General features: G+C 36.3%; 1 protein-coding gene across 1 annotated transcript in view; it reads left to right on the forward strand.

Moving 5' to 3' along the window:
* Window positions 1-18,692, forward strand: part of TLK1 (tousled-like kinase 1) — a 184,212-nt gene extending 165,520 nt beyond the window's left edge. Inside the window, exons 14-21 of the mRNA XM_006878849.1 lie at window positions 1,840-1,921; window positions 6,204-6,295; window positions 6,379-6,468; window positions 7,303-7,472; window positions 9,088-9,223; window positions 12,001-12,112; window positions 15,046-15,153; window positions 18,255-18,692. Coding sequence (XP_006878911.1) covers window positions 1,840-1,921; window positions 6,204-6,295; window positions 6,379-6,468; window positions 7,303-7,472; window positions 9,088-9,223; window positions 12,001-12,112; window positions 15,046-15,153; window positions 18,255-18,431 — 967 coding nt within the window. The 3' untranslated portion in view covers window positions 18,432-18,692. The remainder of the gene's footprint in view (window positions 1-1,839; window positions 1,922-6,203; window positions 6,296-6,378; window positions 6,469-7,302; window positions 7,473-9,087; window positions 9,224-12,000; window positions 12,113-15,045; window positions 15,154-18,254) is intronic.
* The last annotated feature ends 3,351 nt before the right edge of the window (window positions 18,693-22,043 follow it).

Genomic DNA, 22,043 nt, shown 5'->3' on the forward strand with positions numbered 1-22,043 from the left:
CTAAGCCACCCTATCTAAACTTCCTCTCCTGCTGCATTTCATTCCCTCTTTCTATACCCTTATCCTGCTTTTTCATAGCATTTATCACTCTGTCTGGAATTATCCACTCCTACTGCCCACAGCCATTTGTTATTTATCATCTTCCATTAGAATGTCCACTCCATGAGAGCAGACCTTTAGTATTGTTCTTATTGTATTTAAATGAGTGCTATAGATACAAGATGCTCAGAGAATGGAAAATACCTATAAGCTGGCACGTAGTTTAAACTTAGCTTTATGGAGAAGATAGAAACAAAGCAAAGCAGTGGGTACGAAGGAATGGTAATAGTGTACAGGTTAGCTTTAAGATTGGTCATTTAATTTCAAGCCTCTTGACTCATTAATATGTGTCCAAAAGGAAGGTGGTTAATTCCTGCTGTCGTATGTGAGTATCTTGATTGGAAGAGTCTGTTATGTATGTATAATTTATAAATAGATTGCTCCAATATATGAAGTAAATGAAATATAATCACATCTCAGAGTATACAGAATAGCCTAAATTTTGCCAATTAAAAATATTTTTTTAAAGCCAGAATTAATTTAAAATTAGCTGGTGGGTTATATTCAGACATATTTGTGGTAGTTTAATTGATAAAAATTGTTAAAGCTTTGCATTGTGCCTTAAAACTAATCATATTTCATATTAAGTCTTAGAAGTTATTTAAAAAAGCATAAATTTTCAAAGCTATAATCTGTTGGTTTCTAGCAGAAAAAATAAAAGTTAATGCCATTTTGCATCTGGAAGTAAAGCTTTCATTGACTTTGGTTATGGTTGAACGTACATAGTTTGGAACCACTTTTTTTGCTAAAGTCCTACCATATACTAACCATTGACCTTGGACAGGCTATTTAATTTAATCTCTTTGCTCTCCCATGTTTAAAATAAAGATTGTGGCCCAACCTACTTTATAGGCTGACCTGAGAAATTGATCTAAGTGTTTAATATATGTTAAGTACAATAAATATTAACTAGATACAGGAACCCTGGTGCCTGCATATTAAACTGCTTACCAAAAGCTAGCTATTTGAATCCATCCCTTAGGAGAAAGATGGGTAGATGTACTGTTTGGGAAACTTGCTGGAGTATTGCTGTAAGTGCACATTAACCATGGCAGTGATGGTTCAGAGTTTAGTTTGGTTCCATTATCGTAATAGTCTGTGTGGTTTGTTTATTGTTTTGTTTTGTTTTTTTATTTTATTTTTTGTGTGTGCACCGTCAAATCAGATCCGACAGGTACAGGAGGAGATTGCCCCTCCTTTTCCGGCAGAGCATCTGGTGGATTCGAACCACATATCTCTGGGATTGCAGTGCAGCTTCTTGCCACTAGGCCACCAGAGCTCCCCTATTGTTGTTGTGTTTTTTTTTAAATAATTCTTTTATTGTGATTGCAATGAAAGTTTGCAAAAACTTGCAGATTTCCATTCGTTCATTATTGCACATTTTCCTCCTTACCCCCTAGCCAGTGTATATTTTTCAAGGAGAATAAATCTTATCAAATAGATAGGAGATTTCTAAAGCTCATAGTAATGTAATGGTTGCTAGGCCTTTGTAGGAGTGCTGTAATTGGTCATTGAACTGGAATATTTAACAATAAAATTTAAACTTCGTAAACACTAAAGATTTTAAGGTAGTCATACAGGTGGAGAAGTGATGGGGAGAAGAATATGAAACAGTTCAAAATGAATCATAGAGGAACTGAAAAAGAAACCACTAGACATAGAATAGCAAGAGTATAACTTAATAGAGAAAGAATTTATGTGGTGTACTTTAATGTACTGCGTATTTTTTCTCCCCTAAAGGTTCAAAGATCACCCAACGTTAAATGAAAGATACCTGTTACTTCATCTGCTTGGTAGAGGTGGCTTTAGTGAAGTATATAAGGTAATGTGAATTTTATTCAGTTTTTCAAACTAATATCAAGATTGTACTCTTTAGATGTGTCAGCAATCTGACATATATGAAATTTAGCTGCTTATGTACCAATTTTAAATGAAATGCATGTGTATAAATGTAGAATTTTAATTCATTATGGTCATTGTTCTGTTTCCTTTTCTGACTTTCTGCCCAGCCATTAAATATTCAAGTCCTGAGATCTCTTTTCTCATTCTATATTTTCTGTTTAGAAGAGTTCATCTACTTTATTTCATCTTTTACCTATATGATTTCACTTATACCCTGCACTTTCGTCTGAGTTCATACCTGAATACTGGACTTGGCTATTCATCTCACATAGATGTTTCATAGACACCTCAAACTCAGTCTGCAAAAGAAGTCCTTTTCCTCTTTTCTGAAACCCCTTCTAACATTGCTTCCTGCTTCAGTTGCATTCCTTTCCTTTACCCCTCAAGTAAAAAAAGCCGACAAAAAAAATCTCTAAACAATAAAAGTTTTCATCTCTCAACCCCATTCCACCAGTATACAGCTGGTCCCTGGTGCTTGTTGTTACTAATGCCTTTATGCTCTCACAGGCCCACTCATGACCCTTCTCTTTCTCTGCTGCTCAAAGCCTCGTAGTCTCTTGCCTCCTGAAAACAGCCCGTTACCACCAGAGCTGCCTAACTGATCACCCTTTTTATAAGTATTGCATTCAGTTACTTTCCAGAATACAAATAGTAATCTAATGAGTGTGTACTTTAAAAGTTGTAGTGCCCTCTCATTTGTTTTTAGTTATGATTAAGTCATATTTTAAGTCATAATCTTGCCTTCAACTTCAGTGCCTTTAGAATGAATGCTTTCCTAAATCACTTTATCTCCTCAGATCAGATTTAGTCTGCCTTTTACAAGCTTCTAGTGACACTTTGTGTTTCATTACATATCAATATAGGTAGTGATTAAATGTTTAAGTTCTGAAGCCAGACAAACCAAATTCTGACTAATCCTGCCTGCTCTTTACTAACAGTGATCTCGGGCTTATTATCCTCTCCCTCAATGTCTTCATCTGGAATGATAATAGTACCTACATCATAAAGTTGTAATAGTGTCATAAATTATGCCAGCATATATGAACCACATAAAACAATGATGCTTAATAAATGTAAGCCAGTATTGTTACTGGGTACAGATGGTTAACACAGAAAGATTAATGGTTCAGATCTACCCAGAGGTGTCAGGCCTAGCAATCTGCTTCTAAAAGGTCACATCTCTGGACACTTGGAGCAGTTCTGCTTGCAGTCATGGATCCTCTATGACTCAGAATCAGCTCTCCAGCATTTAATAACACATTATTAGGAATCATTTTGTTATTGTTGTTGTTGAATGAGACTGGAACCTTTCCTTCTAGGTATCCTGAGGACTGCCTGAATTTTAATTCTGACTCAGAAAAATTATGGAATTTGGAGTCTGAAATACTAAATTCTAATCTTTATTCAAGCATTTACTATTTGTTGCTGTGTTGTTTTGCTTTATTAACTTGGACAAAGTAACACTAGGTGTAATGGGTCCACCTTTCTTGCCCATTAAGACTGATCTTTGAGCTTTCTTCTGATTCTTAATTCTGTGATTTTAATAGTTGAAGGTCAGTAGAATGGTCAGTGTAGAATGCTACACAGGAGTCCCGAGTTGAATTCCTAGATAAGGCACCTCCTATACCATCACCTGTCTGTCAGTGGAGAGTATATACTGCTCAAATGCTGGACAGGTTTTGGTAGAACTTCCAGACTGAGACAAAATGGGAAGAAAGGTCTAGAGAGCTATTTCAGAAAAATCAGCCAGTGAAAACCCTTTGTATCATACTAGTCTAGTCTGTAACTAAACTATGGGGATGGTGCAGGACAGGAAAACATTTTGTTCACTTGTGCATGTGGTCACTGTGCATTGGCGGCTGACTAGACAGCCACAGTAGCTCATCTTTAAGCATTTAATGTTTATATAGACTTTCTTAGGCAAAAGATTAGGAAAATAAGAAGATAGTAACTCATCTTGGATCTAAAAATAAATAATTTGAATCTAAAAATGGCCATTTAGTTGAATAATTGCCCAACTGTCAGGCTTTCTAATGGCTCTTTAAAAATTTTTTTGAGTGAAGGTTTACAAATCATACTGGGTTTTTCATCAGGATTTCTAATGGCTTTCGTAAAAGCATTCTGCCACTGATTTTGGCACATAGATTGGACTTGTACAGCAAAGACTTCTGTTGAAATTAGAATATGCAAATTAGGTTCTAGTTATTTGCAAATCTTCTTTACTGACCTAAATCCTAACAGTAGCTGTCTAGTCCTACTTAGGGTCTTTTCACTGTAGCCAGATTAATTTACAAACAAATAAAGTTGATTTCGAGTCAAGAAATACAAACTTTTGTAATGTTATACAATCTCTTTGCAAACTTTCACTAAAATCACAGAACAAAAATAAAGACTGAGCTCTTTAAACTGAAAATTAAAAACAAGTAGTATTGACTTTTACCTCATTAAGGTAGAATATTTTTAAACAGTTGCCAACCAGCACATCTTGTAAGAAATTGAAAGAGAGTGCTCCGTAGAAGCTAAGATAATGAAACTGTCTCACATATATTGGGCATATTATCAGGAGGGGCCAGTGCCTGAAAAAGGATCTCATGCTTAGAAAAGTGAAGACTCATTTAAAAAAGAGGAAAACCTTCAACCAGGATGCATTGACACAGTGACTGCAAGTTAAGCTTAAACACAGCAGAGTTTGTGATAGCACAGGATCTGGTAGAGTTTTGTTCTGCTCTTTACAGGATTGCTATGCAGTGGAGCCAACTTGAGGGTACCTGACAGCAGGAACTGATTACCATATTAGCTTTATGAGAACTTACACACACACACACACACACACACACACACACCCCTAATTTTAGGAGGAAAAGCACATTCATTTATTGTAGTCCCTACAAAACTGATGGTAACTTTCTGAGAAATATAATTTTCTTTTACTCTTTATTATGATTACATTTGAATTTTTTATTTATAAATTTTTGCTTTTTCTCTGAACTATTCTACAAAAATAACTTATTTCTATTTTTAATTAAAAATCATGAAATTGATTGGGTTTTGTTGGATATTTATTCAAATTATGCATTATTCTAACCATTGCATATTGTTTTGCCTTTATCTGATTCCAAATAGTCTTACCTATTGTGACTTGTATAATATGACTAATTTTAGGTTTTTATATTTTGTAACACTATACTGGTTTCACTTTTATCATTTGTTTTTAGGTAAAATTGATAGCTATTGGAGGCTAGAGACCTTGATGTACTTCTAATAAATACATAAACTTTTGTATAGCATTGTAAAAAGCGCAATTGACTATAAATCACAGTAAAACCCAAATTAATCTTTGTTTCACCATATTCAATACTTTTTAAAAATGTGTAAAATTCATGTGGACCCTAAAAACAATACTGACCTATCCTATATTTAAGAATGAGACTGGTCATTTAAGACTTTTTTCTCAGGCAACCAGGGAAAATTGAGGATAATTTGAGTAATAGAAGAGATTAAAGAATTATTGTTGATGTAGTTACAAGTCACAATATTTTTATTTTGTGTTTTAAAGCCATTCTCTTAGCGATAAATACTGAAGTATTTAAGGATGAAATAATTTCTGAGATTTTATTTAAACTTACAGAGAGGGTGGGCTAGGGCACGAAGTGTAAAAAGAGTAGGAAATTACTTAATTATGAATGACAAAATGTTGATAATGTATAGATGGAAGGTAGTGGGTACCTAAGGGTTTCTTGATACTGTTTTTCTACTTAAAAACACTTGACAATTAATTAGGAACTTGTGCATTTTTACAAAAATAGAAAAGTGGTGGAGGATAAAAAAGGCATAAATAGAAGGGAAAGGTTTGTGTTACCCAGAAGCTTTACAGCCATCTGTTTTTCTGGCTTTCATGCCAGTGTAAAGATTTATATTAAAAATAAATAATAACTTTATTGACTTACCTTGATTAGATATATTGGAATTTCTAAGATTTGAATATGAAATTCAATTGAAGTATATTGTTCCTTGATTTATTACCATGGAGTTTGTATCTCATTTCAGATAATAAATTTGTCATTAAATTATACATAGTCTTAGAAATGATTGCTTAAAATGGTAGTGCATTTTCTAATGCAGTATTTTAAAAAAAAATTTTTTTTTAATCTCTTCAGCTGTTGAGGTGGTCTTTGGTCATAACTGTTTGTCTTGAATCCTAGGCTTTTGACCTTTATGAACAAAGATACGCTGCTGTGAAAATCCATCAGCTTAATAAAAGCTGGAGAGATGAGAAGAAAGAAAACTACTACAAGTAAATATTAGTACTTTTTTCTTATAAATTGAAAAAGAATAAAATTAACAGTCATGGAAAAATTAATACACTCTTTCCCCTAGACATGCCTGCAGAGAGTATAGAATACACAAAGAACTGGACCATCCCAGAATAGTTAAACTCTATGATTACTTCTCTTTGGATACAGATACGTAAGTGAATTTAGTTGGGTTTTTTGTTTTGTTTTGTTTTGTTGGTTTTCTTTTTTTTTTTTTAATTTATTAATTTTTGTGCACGTACCATCAAATCGGATCTGACTGATACCAGAGGAGATTGCCCCTCCTTCTCCAGCAGAGCATCTGGTGGATTCAAACCACGCACCTCTGGGATTACCGTGTAGTTTTTTGCCTCTAGGCCACCAGAGCTCCCTGTAAATTTAGTTTTTTAAGAAAATCTTAAAAGTGTTATATCAATGAAATAAAGAATAGGAGACCTAACCATAGTTCCTAGAGAGACAAATGGACAGACATTCTCCTCCCATGCAGTTTACAGCCTCTTAAAAATCCCCTAGAGTGTCTTCTGTGAGTTGATTCTGACAGTATAGCAATGAGTAGTAGTAATTTCAAATAAACAGTGTTTTATCTAAATGTGAAAGACTCTTCAATAGATCTTTGTATACCGTTTTACCCACTATATAGTATTTAAGGAGCTCTGGTGGCCTAGTGGTGAGGGGTTGTGCTGTCAACCGAACAGTATGTGGTTGAGTCCACCTCCTGCTCTGAGGGAGAAAGATGGGCCTTCTCTTCCCAGTCATTTTACTCCTCCCATTCAAAAACTCATTGTAGGTTCAGCTGTGAGTAATTGATGACTTGAGGGTGCATACAACAACAATAATATATTATTTACCTTGGAATATATTAATCCCCCATCCATAGTGTGTTGCTTTTCCTATTCTATGACAATGAGAAAAATATTCTTGGTTTCTCTATTATTCTGAATTACTGTGTATGATTTTATGTTTAGATTTTTTCTCTTCTCTATTGTAGATTCTGTACAGTGTTAGAATACTGTGAAGGCAATGACTTGGATTTCTATCTGAAACAACATAAACTAATGTCGGAGAAAGAAGCTAGGTCTATTGTAATGCAGATTGTAAATGCACTAAGATATCTCAATGAGATCAAACCTCCTATTATACATTATGATCTTAAACCAGGTAAATAAATGGATCTAATGTTTTAAACGATAAAGAATATATATATATATTTTTGAAAGTCAGACTTATTCGTGTATCTGAAAACATACTTTAGGGTTGTTGTTATGTGCCGTTGAATTGCTTGCTTGCGACTGATAGTGACCCTTTGTACAAGAACCCTGAAACCTGCTCTATCCTGTGTCAACTTTACTGTCTCTGACACACCTATCCCCATTACCCCAGTTACTGAATCAATCCATCTCATCAAGAGCCTTCCTCTCTTTCTCTGTCCATCCACCCTTCCAAGCATGATGTCCTTCTCCAAGGACTGGTCCCTTCTTGGAACATGCCCAAAGTATGTCAGATAAAGCCTCAGAATCTTTGCCTCCAAGGAGCAGCGTGGTTTCACCCTCTCTAGAACAAACCTGTTTGTTCTGGCAATCCATGGTATATTCAACACTCTTCTCCAGCACCACAGCTCAAAGGCATCAATTCTTTATCATCCCTAGTCATTGTCCAGCTCTCTGATGCACAAAAAGCAATTGTGAAGACTATGGCCTGGATCAGGGGAACCTTAATCTTCAGACTGACATTATTGCTCTTCAGTACCCTGGAGTGGTCTCTTGACAGCAGACTTTCCCAATGCATTTTGTCTTTTGATGTTCTGGCTACTGGTGGAGCCAAGCAACCTAAAGTTAACAATCTCTATCTCTTCACTATCTATCAGAATGCTGCCAGTACTGTTTTTTTAAACTATAATAGCACATAGAATAAAAAGTGGTTTTTTCCTTATATTGCCATACTTTAAATTTATATACTTTATGAAAGTTAATTTGAATAATAAAGAGAATGTTTGTCATCCATGGATCTTTTTTTAAAGAATTTTACAGAGATTTTGGATTTCCATTCATTCTTTGCTGCACTTCTCTCCCCGCCCAGCCCTCCCCCTCCCTCTCCCCCCAGTTCACTCCTCTCTTTAAAAAGTAACTCCCTCCCTGGTACACAATCCCCCTGCACCCCTCCCACCGCCCCAAGTACATTTCATTGTGCAACCTTAATTGTGGACTCTTGTGATAACCATAATACCCTATCATACATCACTTTTAAATTATTCTCTCCCTCATCTGTTTCAGTGCCGTATACACAATTTATCCAGTTTTTTCTCAGTCTTACCCCAACCCTGATATCAGTCCCATTTTACAGCAGTGGCACCATGCAGTATTTGTCCTTTAGCAACTGAGATACTTCACTCAGCATAATGTCCTCCAAGCTCACCTATTTTGAATAATATTGCACGAGTACCTGGGTTGTTTCCAACTCCTTGCTATTGTGAACAAAGCCGTGATAAACATGGGTGTGCATATATCTGCTTGGATGTCGTTTATGGTCTATTTGGGTTATATTCCCAGTAGTGGAATTGCTGGGTCAAATGGTATCTCTATTTGCAACTTTTTGAGGAAGCGCCATACCGCCTTCCACAGTGGTTGCACCATTTTACACTCCCACCAACAGTGAATAAGGGTTTCAGTTTCTCCACAACCTCACCAGCATTTGTTGCTTGCTATTGTGTTAAATTTTGCTATTCTGACTGGGGTGAGATGATGTCTCATAGTTGTTTTACGTCTTTTGTTCTTAGGAAACATCCTTCTAGTAGATGGAACAGCATGTGGTGAAATCAAAATCACTGATTTTGGTCTGTCCAAGATTATGGATGATGATAGTTACGGTGTAGATGGAATGGACCTAACTTCCCAAGGAGCAGGCACTTACTGGTAAATGTTTTCATTAAACATATACATATTGTCTTAAGTTTTAGATATCTTCCAGTTTTTAATAAGAATTTCATTTTTCACGTAGCCTTTGTAATGACAGCAGTAGAGTATTGATAGAAAGCCTATGGACTGGGAAGGAGACTGCTGCCGGTAGCCGTCTTTCTCCACCTCTTCATAACTGCAAATCTCCACACATTGAATAGAGAATGACTTGGCCTTAGCAAGTCAATTTGGGGATATTTTACCTACAGTATTAGGTGATGATTATCATAAATCCAAATACTTATTTAAATACGCTAGCTCACCTATTCAGGGCAGTAACTGAACATCAAGCTGTTGCTGCAGAAGTTTTGAAGTTGCTCTTTTTATTGGGGATAAGATAAAGAATAAATTTGATATATTTTTTATGTTTGCACTCGACTATCAGAAATTATTTTAATGACTGTCTGAAAACAGACATAAGTGTAACTACAGCCAAAGATTGATAGATAAAACTTTAAATGAATGTCATCTTAGAGCTTCTAGATGTTGACAAAAAATACTTCACTCTTAATTCTTCAAACTTATTTTCACACTAACTAAAATTGAGTATATAAGCTATAATATTTCAAAACAAACTTAGTTTCAGAATCCATTAGCAAAAAGGAGGAACATCTTAGTGGGAAGAGATAACTGTAATTCACTGAATATGATAGTGACTACAACCATAAATGTAACTTAAGGCTTCCAGAACAGCATTCACACAGTAAAGCTAGCCACAGAACAACCAGTTCTGCAAGAGGGTGTGTGTGTGTGTGTGTGTGTTTAAAGAACATTATTATTTAAGCTTTAAAATACCTAAAAGTCAGTATCCTCTTTCACTATTTAGACTTCATTTTTTAATGTGAGGGTTTCCACATCAACATGACAAAATCTTACGCAAAATTCTAGTAAATACAAACAAAAGCAAGAATTCCTTGTAGAACCCTAGAGTCTGTGAAACGGCTCAGAACCCACAGAAAAGAGAACTGTGAACTAATTCATTCTCATAAAGACAGGTATGGTATAGGACCATTACTGCAGAGCATGTATGAGAATCTAAGAAGGGGAAGAGGGCTCTTAAACATAGGGCCACACAATTTGATAGGTGAAGGGAGGGATTGGCAAAGGAAAGGTCAGGTGTGAAAAACAATGTTTTATGAACTTTGTATGCAAACCGGTATAAAATGATTTTTTTATAAAACAAACCCACACAAAACTGTCTTTCTCTGTAAGAGACTCCTCACTGTACTGCTTCCCTCAATTTGGCTTTGCTAATCCCAAAGAGAACAAGGAAAGGTCCCTCTTAAAAGGTGGGCAGAGGCTGGGAAGCCTATGTGTTAGGGCTATGCAGGAAGGAAATAGCCATGACATTTGCATGGAAGAACCTGATGTATATTCCTGATAGAAACAGTGCTCCAAGAAATGGTAATTTCTATAGTCAGAGTTTTTAGCTGTATAATTGGTAAACTACAGTTGTTATGTTCCATTGAGTTGGAACCAACTCATGGTTGACTGTATAGAAGGTTTTCAGAGGCTGTAAATTGCATGGGAGTTGATTGCCCATCTTTCTCCCTGGAATCAGCTGGTGGATTCAAACCAAGTGCCTTTGGGTTGGTAGTACAACTCTACCACTACATTACCAGAGGTCCCTAATTGGTAAACTATGATATCCTAATAGAAGGTGCTCACAGCCTTTTCAAATACATGTATATATTGCCATTGCAAATTAGCTTTCATCTCTAGGAGTTTCTAATCAGTATTGTTGGGAAGAAGAAAAATTTTGCTTGTGTGTCTCTCTCTCTCTTATACCTCTAATTCCCTAAAGCCTGGTGGTCATTTTTCGCCCCAAAAATATCTTTACCATATATTACTGCAACTGCTCTCCTTGTTTAAACCTTTTTACAGACAATTTAGCTTCTTGTTTAAGAATGTTTCTTCTTTACATTGTGTGCACACACACATATACATGTCTGTACAGACATTGTATAAAACTCACATTAAATGGGTTTATACAGTGTTTTATATATACACATACATAGGTCGAAGAAGAAAGTGTGCTTTCCAGGTGAACTGATGTGGTTAAGGAAAATGTTTTATTTATTCTGAAGCACAGAGGAAGAGGAAGAGCAGTGTGCAGATGCAAGTGTGGTGGCTTTGATTAACCAGTGGAAGGTAGAGGGAGAGAGAAGAGTAAGCTCAAAGTTTAGAAATTTAAACTGTTGATAGATTAGGTTGAGTCTTGTGTTAAAACTAGAGATAGAAAATCTTATTGGTAGTGAGTAGTTTTGAGTTTATTTCAACAAAAGAACACCTAATTAGGTATGTGTTTTAGTATGCAAACCACCAGTAGTTTGAGAACTAGTGAAGGGGAAATGGGAGTATTTCATAGAAGAACATTGTAATTTCTAATAACTTTTTCTTTAAGGTTGTGCAGTTTGGTTGTAGAGTCAAATGATCAGAGAATGTCAAATGCTTCAAAATTTATTTAGGGTTGGGTTGTTTGTTTGTAGGGTTGTTTTTTTTAAAAAATTTTTTATATTACTCTGATTTATTTACAAAGTTTTGAATACATTTTTCACAAAAGATCCTTCCCATTTCCTTTCAAAATTAATTAATTGTTGGATTTTCCTAATGCTAGTCCTAAAATGTATGAGTAGATCAAATAACTTCCCTAAGACTTCAGTTAGGAGGTTTTTAAGTTACAGATTGTTAATAAGTATCCTTTTCTATTCATTTTGCCAAAAAAACCCCTACAGGTATTTACCTCCTGAGTGTTTTGTAGTTGGAAAAGAGCCACCAAAGATTTCCAACAAGGTTGATGTGTGGTCAGTTGGGGTCATCTTTTTTCAGTGTCTCTATGGTAGAAAGGTAAGTTAGTTAAAACGTTTATTTTAGCTGTATAAATTGTGTTAAATTTCCCTTTAAAATGCAAAGTGTCATTAATATGAACTAAATTTTAGTCTTTGCAAGGGAGGCCAAGCTTTTGCTGCTTCCTCCCTCCCCCAAGTTTTCCTGCATCACAGTTACTTTAATGCCACATCAATCTCCTTGGCTTGCTTTTGGATTTGTTTTTGCTTTTTTGGTAATGGGGAAACTTAGTGGGAGGGAAAATGTGAGAAGAACACCTATTAAAAGTGCTCATATATTCTACTGTTGGAAATACTGACATTTAAAGAAATACTTGTTCTGTGCCCTCCAAACACCTTTCCACATCTTATATATTCCCCTTGCCTCTGGCATTCACCACCTCCTTACACAACCAATACAGTGAGGCCAAGGCCTAGTTGCCCCTGCGCTTTCTCAAGAATATACCACCTCCAGGGCCACCCGTTTTGTATTTCATGAGTTCCTTGTTTTTCAATGCAGCGTAGTATTCCATTGTGTGAATATACCATAGCTTCTCTATCCATTCATTTCTTGATGGGCACTTAGGTTGTTTCCAACTCCTTGCTATTATTAACAAAGCTGCAGTAAACATGGTTGCGTATATATCTGCTTGAGTGGCAGTTATGGTTTCTTTGGGGTATATTCTCAGTAGTGGAATTGCTGGGTCAAGTGATATTTCTGTTTGCAACTTTTTGAGAAATCTCCATACTGCCTTCCATAGTGGTTACACCATTTTATACTCTCACCAACAGTGAATAAGGGTTCCAGTTTTCTCTACAACCTCACCAGCATTTGTTGTTTGCTTTTCTGTTACATTTTGCTATTCTTACTGGGGTGAGATGATGTCTCATAGTTGTTTTGATTTGCATCTCTCTTAAAGCTGGGGACATTTCTTATGCTGAGTGAAATACCTGTCACAAAAGGACAAATACTGCATAATGCCACTGTTGTAAAATGGGACTGATACTGGGGTTGGGGGAGAACTGAGAAACATGGGATAAATTATGTATACTGCATTGAAACAGATGAGGGAAAGAACTGTTTAAAAGGGATATATGATTAGGTATTATTGTCATGACAGGAATCCAGAATGAAGGCTGCATAGTGGAGTGGACTTGGGGGGAAGGATTGTATAACAATGAATTTTTCTTTTACTTTTCAAATAGAAGAGCAAACTGGGGGCGGGGGAGGTGGCAGGAGAAAAGTGCAGCAATAAATAAATGAAAATCCTAAGTCTCTAAACTTTCATTAACATTAATTTTTAAAAAGGGGGGCGAGAAAAAAGAGAACTCTGAGAGTAGGGTGGAAAATGTGCAATAACGAATGAAAATCCAACTTTTCTGTAAACTTTGGTTAAAAATCACAATTACTGTTGTTGTTATGTGCCGTCGAGTCTCTTGCGACTCATAGCAACCCTATGTACAACAGCCCTAAACTCTGCTCTGTGTTGTGCCAATCGCACTGTCTCTGACACACCCATCCCGATTACCCCAGTCACTGAATCAATCCACCTCATAGAGGGCCTTCCCCTCCTGCACTGTCCCTCCACCCTCCCAAGCATGATGTCCTTCTCCAAGGACCAGTCTCTCCTCACAACATGTCCAAAGTATGTTAGACGAAGCCTCAGAATCCTTGCCTCCAAGGAGCCACCCAGTTTAACCCTTTCCAGGACAAATCTGTTTGTTTTCCTAGCAGTCCATGGTATTCTCAGTACTCTTCTCCAGCACCACAGCTCAAAGGCATCAATTCTCCTTCTGTTCTCCTTGGTCATTGTCCAACTCTCTGATGCATAACAAGTGATTGTGAAGACCGTGGCCTGTATCAAACGCACCTTAGTCTCCAGAGAGACACCATTGCTCTTCAGTACTTTGGAGAGGTCCCTAACAGCAGACTTTCCCATGGCAATACATCTTTTAATTTCTTGGCTACTGGTGCCAAGAGTGTTGACTGTGGAGCCAAGCAAACTAAAGCTGTGTACAATCTCAATCTCTTCACCATCCATCCTGATGCTGCCAATTGGTCCAGTGGTGAGAATCTTTGTGTTCTTGACATTGAGCCTCAATCCATATTGGAGGCTGCAGTCCTTGACCCTCTGCAGCAGCTGCTTCAGGTCCTCTTCAGTTTCAGCAAGCAGGGTTGTGTCATCTGCATAACGCAGATTATTGATATATCGTCCACCAATCTTGACCCCACATTTCTCCTCATGGAGCTCAGCCTCCCGGATAATTTGTTCTGCATATAGGTTGAAAAGGTATGGAGATAGGATGCATCCCTGGCATACACCCTTCCCAATTTTGAAGCATGCAATAATAAAAAAAAAACTTAAAAAAGAATATACCACCTAACACGTTCTTAATTCTTCCCACACTTCTTTTTATATTGAAATCAAACCACACATTACCATAGATGTCTAGTCCACATTGCAGTCATACTTTCATTTGGTAAAATGGGAAATGAGGTAGAGGGATTTGTCAGAAAATACCTAGTAAGCTAGTACCAAACCCAGGTCTCCTAGCTCCAGTTCCCGCATATCTAGTTCTGTAATGTGTTATGCAGTAAGTGTTTTATTCTTTAGAGTTTTCACAAGTGTTCCCACACTTCATCAGACTTCATTGTTTCAAGCATTCAAACTAAAGTTTTGTATTTCTCTTCAGATTTCTGCTGTAGCCTAATTGCTTACATTGCAACAACATTATTTTCTGTTGCTTCTCACATTGTTTCAGCTGTGTTAAGATGCACTTTCTTAGTCTGTCTGTTATAATCTTGCTTCTTTGTGTGAAAGCATTTAAAGTTCAAAATAACCCAGGGAAAACATTTAGAATGCAGGTTATTTATTTCTTGGTGATTTACTAATGATGTTTGTGTTTAAATATTTTTAGAGATAAGTTTCTCAACATTTTATTCCATTTTTATAGCCATTTGGTCACAATCAATCTCAACAAGACATCCTTCAAGAAAACACAATATTAAAAGCCACAGAAGTCCAGTTTCCTGTAAAACCGGTTGCAAGCAGTGAAGCTAAGGTATTAAATTTATGTCAGTGGGTTTTATGAGGTAAATTTTGTCGAGTCAATTATCCTTTGAACCTGGAGTTAAGAGCTTATTCGTAGGTAAAGTCAAAAGGTTTGGTGCCTCTCTGGAAATCAGTCCACTTAGGGACTGGAGCTCCCCTTTACTTATGCTCAGTTTTCTATTCCAAGGACCTAAACGTGGTTTCTGGTTGTATGTGCACAACCACTTACTTTTAAAAAAAATTAGGGAAAATCATAAAATCTGTGCCCATTGTTCACTTTTTTCTCTAAATAAACCTCATTTGGGGCATTTAAATAAAAAGAATTTTTTAAAGTAATCATAGTAGCTGTCACTTATTTTGTACCTGATGTGTGCCAAGCATTGTTTTGATCCTTTGTATACATTGTTTTGTATCCTATGAGATATTTAGTACTTTTGTTGTCCCATTTTATAATATAGAAAACCAAAGAAACCATAGCAACAGTCCCCTTTCCAGAATCATACCAGCTAGCAGTAGCAGATTAGTGGCTCACAGGTATTCAGAATCTATGTTCTTGGCCTTTCTGTGGCCCTGTGCTAGCTCTTGAGAAGCTTGCTGCCACACAGCTTACTGTTCTATGACCCCATTGGATCTTCCCTTTTATCTAAGCCCTGTTTCTAATACATGATGATGCTATTTTTTTCTGATGAGAACAGTCTAGATTGTAAAATTCATTTCTAAATAGGCATTGTATAGTTTCTGTGTTCTTATAGTCAAATATTATTGTTCTTATTCGAGGTTGTACTAGGCTACAAAATATGAAAAATATTTTCATAATACTTAAGTTGGTTTATCAGAAATATTCAGCACTACATTTTGTACCTTTATATCTTTATTAGTTTTTCAAATTATTTGAATGACTGTTAGAAGATTTTTACAAATATATTTTACAATAAGGGGGGGGAAATCAAGAAAAAGATAAATGTAATAAAATGTCTTAACAGTCTAACATGTAAAAGAAGTATCTTTCTGTCAAAGAAAATAGTCTCAATTAGAAAAGTAAAACAGCCTCAGTGAGAATAGTAATTAAGTTAATTTAGAGCAAAATTAATTTTAGGTGTGATGGGGGGGAAACGTCCTGGAGTGAGCAGAGGCTAAAGAGAGGAGTTCCATTTCTTCATTTCCGGCTCTTTCCTAGAATCTAGGAAAGGCAAGGTGGCTCAGAGATGTATTTGCCCTCTTGTCCTCACAGAGCGCACCTTTGCAGGCACCTCCTCTGCCCTGGGGGGGCCTCTTATACACATTTAGCGTCACAGACTGGTTGGTCTTGTCATCTTTGTTGTCAGTAGTTTTTCATCTGCACAGGCTGTGCCTTCAGCATGTCAGTCTCTTGATTTCACCCCCCTCCATCTTAATCTTTTTTGATGTTCTCTGAAACTTTTGTAAAAAAATTTAAAAATTTAATGTCCATGTGATCCGATAGAATTTTTTTATATAAATAAAAGATAACAGTATAATAGTAAGAATATTTGGTTTTAGAGAAAAATTGGCCAAGAATAGGAGTTGTTGTTGTTGTTGTTGTTGTTGTTGTTATGTGCCTTCGAGTCGTTTGCGACTCATAGCGACCCTATGCACAACAGCCCTAAACCCTGCTCTGCCCTGCGCCAAACGCACCGCCTCTGACACACCCACCCCCATTACCCCAATCACCGAATCAATCCATCTCATAGAGGGTCTTCCCCTCCTGCACTGTCCCTCAACCCTCCCAAGCATGATGTCCCTCTCCAAGGACCCATCCCTCCTGGCAACATGTCCAAAGTATGTCAGACGAAGCCCCAGAATCCTTGCCTCCAGGGAGTAGCTTGGTTTAATCCTCTCCAAGATAAATCTGTTTTCCTGGCAGTCCAGGGTACATTCAGTACCCTTCTGCTCTGCATACATGTTGAAAAGATATGGAGACAGGATGCATCCCTGGCGTACACCCTTCCCAATTTTGAACCATGCAGTGTTACCCTGCTCTGTTCTGACTACTGCCTCTTGGTCCAAGTATAGTTTTCATATTAGCACAATTAAATGTTCTGGGATTCCCATTCTTCTCAGAGTCAGCCACAGTTTGTTATGATCCACACAGTCAAATGCCTTTGCATAATCAATGAAACACAGATAGACATTCTTCTGGTATTCTCTGCTTTCAGCCAAGATCCATCTAACATCAGCAACAATATCCCTAGTACCACGACCCCTTCTAAACCCAGCCTGGACTTCTGGCAGTTCTCTGCTGATGTGCTGTTCTAATCGTTTTTGGATGATCTTCAGCAGAATCTTGCTTGCATGTGAAATCAATGACACTGTTTTGTAGTTTCCACACTCAGTTGGGTCACCTTTCTTTGGAACGGGAAAGGTGAACCGGACTCGCTCAGCATTTCTTAAGCTCAAGGAACTGAAGAACAGATTCAAACCTAGAGTTCCTATAATCAAGGATGCTTTGGGCAGAATATTAAATGATCCAGGAAGTATTAAAAGAAGATGGAAGGAATATACTAAGTCATTATCTAGAATGAAATTGGCAGATACAGAGGAATTTAAAGAAATAACATATGAGCAAGAGCCTATGGTGATGAAGGAAGAAGTTCAAGCTGCTTTGAAGGAAGTAGCAAAAAATAAGGCCCCAGGAATAGATGGTATACCAATTGAAGTATTTCAGATAACAGATGTTGCCCTGGATGTGCTCACCAAGTTGTGCCAAGAAATCTGGAGAACAACCACTTGGCCAACTGACTGGAAGAGATCTATATTTGTTCCCGTTCCAAAGAAAGAATAGGAGAGTTTCATTAATATAAGTACTAGGGAGATGATAAACAATCTACAGAATTTTAAATAGCAATGCATCTGTTCTGATCAGTAAGATCTGATGATCACTATAACTGCCTATTAGTTGAACCAGTAGAGGCCCTGAGGTAAGAGTTAAATGTGTAATGATAATTCTGTTGCTACAGAAAATTTTCAAGGTTTGAACTTTAGATAAAATAAGCTAATTTATTGTCTAAAGTATGCCCACCCTTCTGTAGGATTCAATTGCTTGATGTTTTGAAGGGGGAAAGATTACTTACATTGCTAATCTTTTGTTTTAAGGCTTTTATAAGACGCTGCTTGGCATACCGGAAGGAAGATCGATTTGATGTGCACCAGTTGGCAAATGATCCATACCTTCTCCCTCACATGAGAAGATCCAATTCTTCAGGAAATTTACACATGGCTGGGCTGACAGCATCTCCTACACCCCCTTCTTCAAACATAGTTTCTTACTGACTTTGCTCAAGATTGGCATGATAACTTTGAATTGTTTCCAGACGCACAGTTGAGTTTGAAAGCATTTGAGTGGGGTGTTTTTGTTTGATTTTTCTTTTTTTACACAGAACATGGTTGAGAACTGTTAGTAAAGTTCTTCAGAGCATCATTTGTGTGAGAGTAGATCATGGACAGTGAATAAATGTACACTTCTGACTCCACCCTGAGCAGTGAAAGATGAGTGCGCGTTGCACACAAACAGAAGTACTGGGTTGAGAGAGAAGAAAAATGGTGTTTTGTTTGGGGGAACACTGTAAATAGCATTTATAATACTTAAAAATACATTTGGTTGTTACTGGAGAGTTCTAATGTGAAGGGTAGTTTTTCATTATTTAAAAACAAGTGGAAAAAATATGAGACCTATTTCTAACACATAAAACTACAGTGCCTGGATACATTCTTCAGCATTCAGCAGTTGCTGAAACCAAAGTAAGAACTGAATGACAGTGACAGTTGTTTTATAGTAATAGAATGTGAGCATTAGAAACTTGGACAAAGTTAACTTTGTCATTTGCCTGTTCTGGCTTTTACCAAGTTGTACCTCGAAATCACATGTCCGTTTTTTTCACTGGTTATATTAAAGGGAGAGATATTATTCCTAGATACTTTGACAAAATGAGCTGCTTGTTTAAAAATCAGTTGAATTAACTTAAATTGTAATAGTTCCAGTGTTTTCAACATGTTAGGATTCTTAACAGATCTTTTTCTTTTGTTACCAGGCCATGTTCATAAAACTAAATGGTAGTATGTAACCAAATGCAGACCAGTTCTATGCAGGATAATGATAAAATTCCCTTCTTGCTCTATTGTAAATGGTTGTACAGATGTCATATTTGACGTACTAAGTTTCAGCAGCTTATTCTTGTACAAATGTTTAAATAATATGGCTTTTCTAATTGGATATGTATTTTTTTTAAGTCTTCTTTAAGGCGCTTTAATTGCTGCTAAATAATGTTGCTTCTTTGCTAAAAAATTGAATGACCTCCTTAAAGGTGCAAGTTGACTGTGTATCATACAGAGAGATTAAAAGCAGGCATTTATTAACAATCAAGGCATGTAAAAATTATCCATGTTGGGCATATAGAATTCTTTAAATCAGTTTCTTGGATTCTAGAGCTGTGGAGCACATAGATGCCAGATACCTAAATTTGTCTTGGTTATTTTATATTTCTAGAAGATTCTTATCAGTAAGGTGAGAGAATGGCCCCGTAAACAAGTTTCTTGTGGTTTGTACAGGTATTTGTTAAAATGTGAAATATTTTCTAACTGCCTTCTTGGGCAGAAACCATTATTTCACTCCTGTAGATTATTTCTTTATTGTCACATTCACAGTTCTGATGCTTACATGTAAGTTGTCCATGTTACAGAACAAGGAGGCGCTACCTATCACAGATTCTCATTAATATTGTACAGTTTAGCTGTGGCTCTTCTTTCTCATGTTGCAAGCCATTTTTCTTCATTGTACATAGACACATTGTCTCTTTTAAAATGCTGCTGAAATTGTAGAGAATGTAGCCAAAACAGTAATAAACAATGACAGTTAAAATTTAAAGACTATGAAAAATTACATTGGAAGGGAGCTTTCAAGATTTAGGATTTTGACTAACTAGGCTCCTTTTCTTAAATTCTTTAAGTGTATTTCAAGACAAGTATCAAGTGTTTCAAACTGTTTAACAGTTAAAACTGTTACCATAGTTAGATAACAATTATCAAAGGCTAATCCTGGGTAAGTAACACATTCTCCTCTCAGGAATGGCTTGAAGGGCAATCCATACCTGTTCCTCTCTTGATTAGAATAGAAATCCTATAAAACAAATATTGACATGGTAATGCAGTATTAGCACTGATTGGGTGTATTAGATACTGCCCACAAATGTTTTTTCTCTTAAGTTTTCATCTTTCTGAATCATAAAGTATTCTTACAGTAACTGTTATTTAAAATAAGAATTAAAAGTAAAACTAATTTTATTTAAAATTTTTATGGGTTGAGTATTAAGTAGACATAAATCTAACATGAGGTCAAAAAGTAGTACAGACCTAGATCTCTACTTATAATATTAATGACAAATAAACAGGATTGAGTGCAGATGTCAGAATGAAGAAGGAAAACAAGCCATAAAATGAAACTGCTTCCTTGACCTGCGTCTTAGAATCAAAATGTCTAGGATATTAGCTTAGTAAACCATCTCCTCTGAGGTTTTTCTGAAAAAATGCTATACATTTTATTAATAATATGCCAGTAACCCAATAGGGACAAGATGGCTAACTAAACTTAATGGCATAATCTGCTGTAACTTTCATGTTGGAAATTGGTACTTAACAACCAGATAATTTTAAATCTTGTCTGGCAGTCTTTGACTCTGATCTCTTTGGGGATTTCAATTGTTTCTACTCTCCTGATACCTGTCCTCAGAATTAAAACATAATTTATATCCTTAAGACAACTGCCAAGATCTCTCTCTTTAGAGAAAAATGTATGGTTCTTGCATATAATTTTAAAATCTTGACTTATGCCTTGGCTGGGCGGAAAAAAGTATAGAAACAATCCTTATAATTTGTAAATCCGAGAAAAAGAAAAGGATTTTTTACTGTTTTCAAAAATACAGATTTCGTCTATTTTTTTTCCTTAGCCACTGCCATTTTCACCTCCTAAAATAGAACTCTTTCCATTTAAATACCATATAAAATGTGAACACATACGTTCTTCTACAGATACCTCATTACATGAAGCCAAAATGGTGGAAAGTGTCAGTAAAACATTTAAAGAACATATGATACGTTGCTTTGCTGTTTTATCATTACTTATTAAATCAATAATGTTGATTACCATCACGTTATCATTAGCCATGCTTGGGTGGTGATGCAGACTTTCCAGAACATGTAGTTGATCGGGTTTACTCTTACTTATACTGTGGAGGTTTTTGGGTGTGGAAGTGATAACCTTACTTAAACCTTTAAAATCACCCTGGCAGGGCCTTCCCTGTCCAAATTTAAATTTTGGCATGTTATCTGGTCATTGTCCTCCCAGACACACCCAGTTTCAGTGTTTTGAAGACATAATGATCTCATTCAAACAGTATTTTTAAAATGTAATTGTAGGATTCTATTCCCTGAGTTGCAAAAATTCTACAACAGTTTTAGAATGTAAATAACTTGTCTGTCAGTATGATTTAACTTTATTTCCTAAAACATGTTCATTTCTATCTACTTTCCCCTCCCCTTTTAATGGCACTTTATTTTCCCCTGGGAATTTTTTAACTTTGCAAGACAAAATACTTGCATAAATATGTGTAAATTAAAGAACTAGTATGCAGAGAGACAGACCAGCTTAGTAGAAGGCTCATTTCTAGATAGAACCAAAATGCATGGCTTCTACCTGGAAATTCTCAAAAGCTAAAATACCGGGGTTGTGAATCCTTTACATACTTGTGACTGATTTAGACAATAAAATACGCTGGTTAAGAGCCCAGTTCTGCTTGGGTTGAAACGTTGACTGCTGTGTACTGCCTTTCAGGCTCCCCATTTGAAGATGGATACAGTCATATGTACAGAGCAGAGGGCTTGTCTGGTGTA

This window comes from Elephantulus edwardii, unplaced genomic scaffold (genome assembly GCF_000299155.1).
Source record: "Elephantulus edwardii isolate Elephantulus edwardi_28Jun2011 unplaced genomic scaffold, EleEdw1.0 scaffold00001, whole genome shotgun sequence".
NCBI lineage: Eukaryota > Metazoa > Chordata > Mammalia > Macroscelidea > Macroscelididae > Elephantulus > Elephantulus edwardii.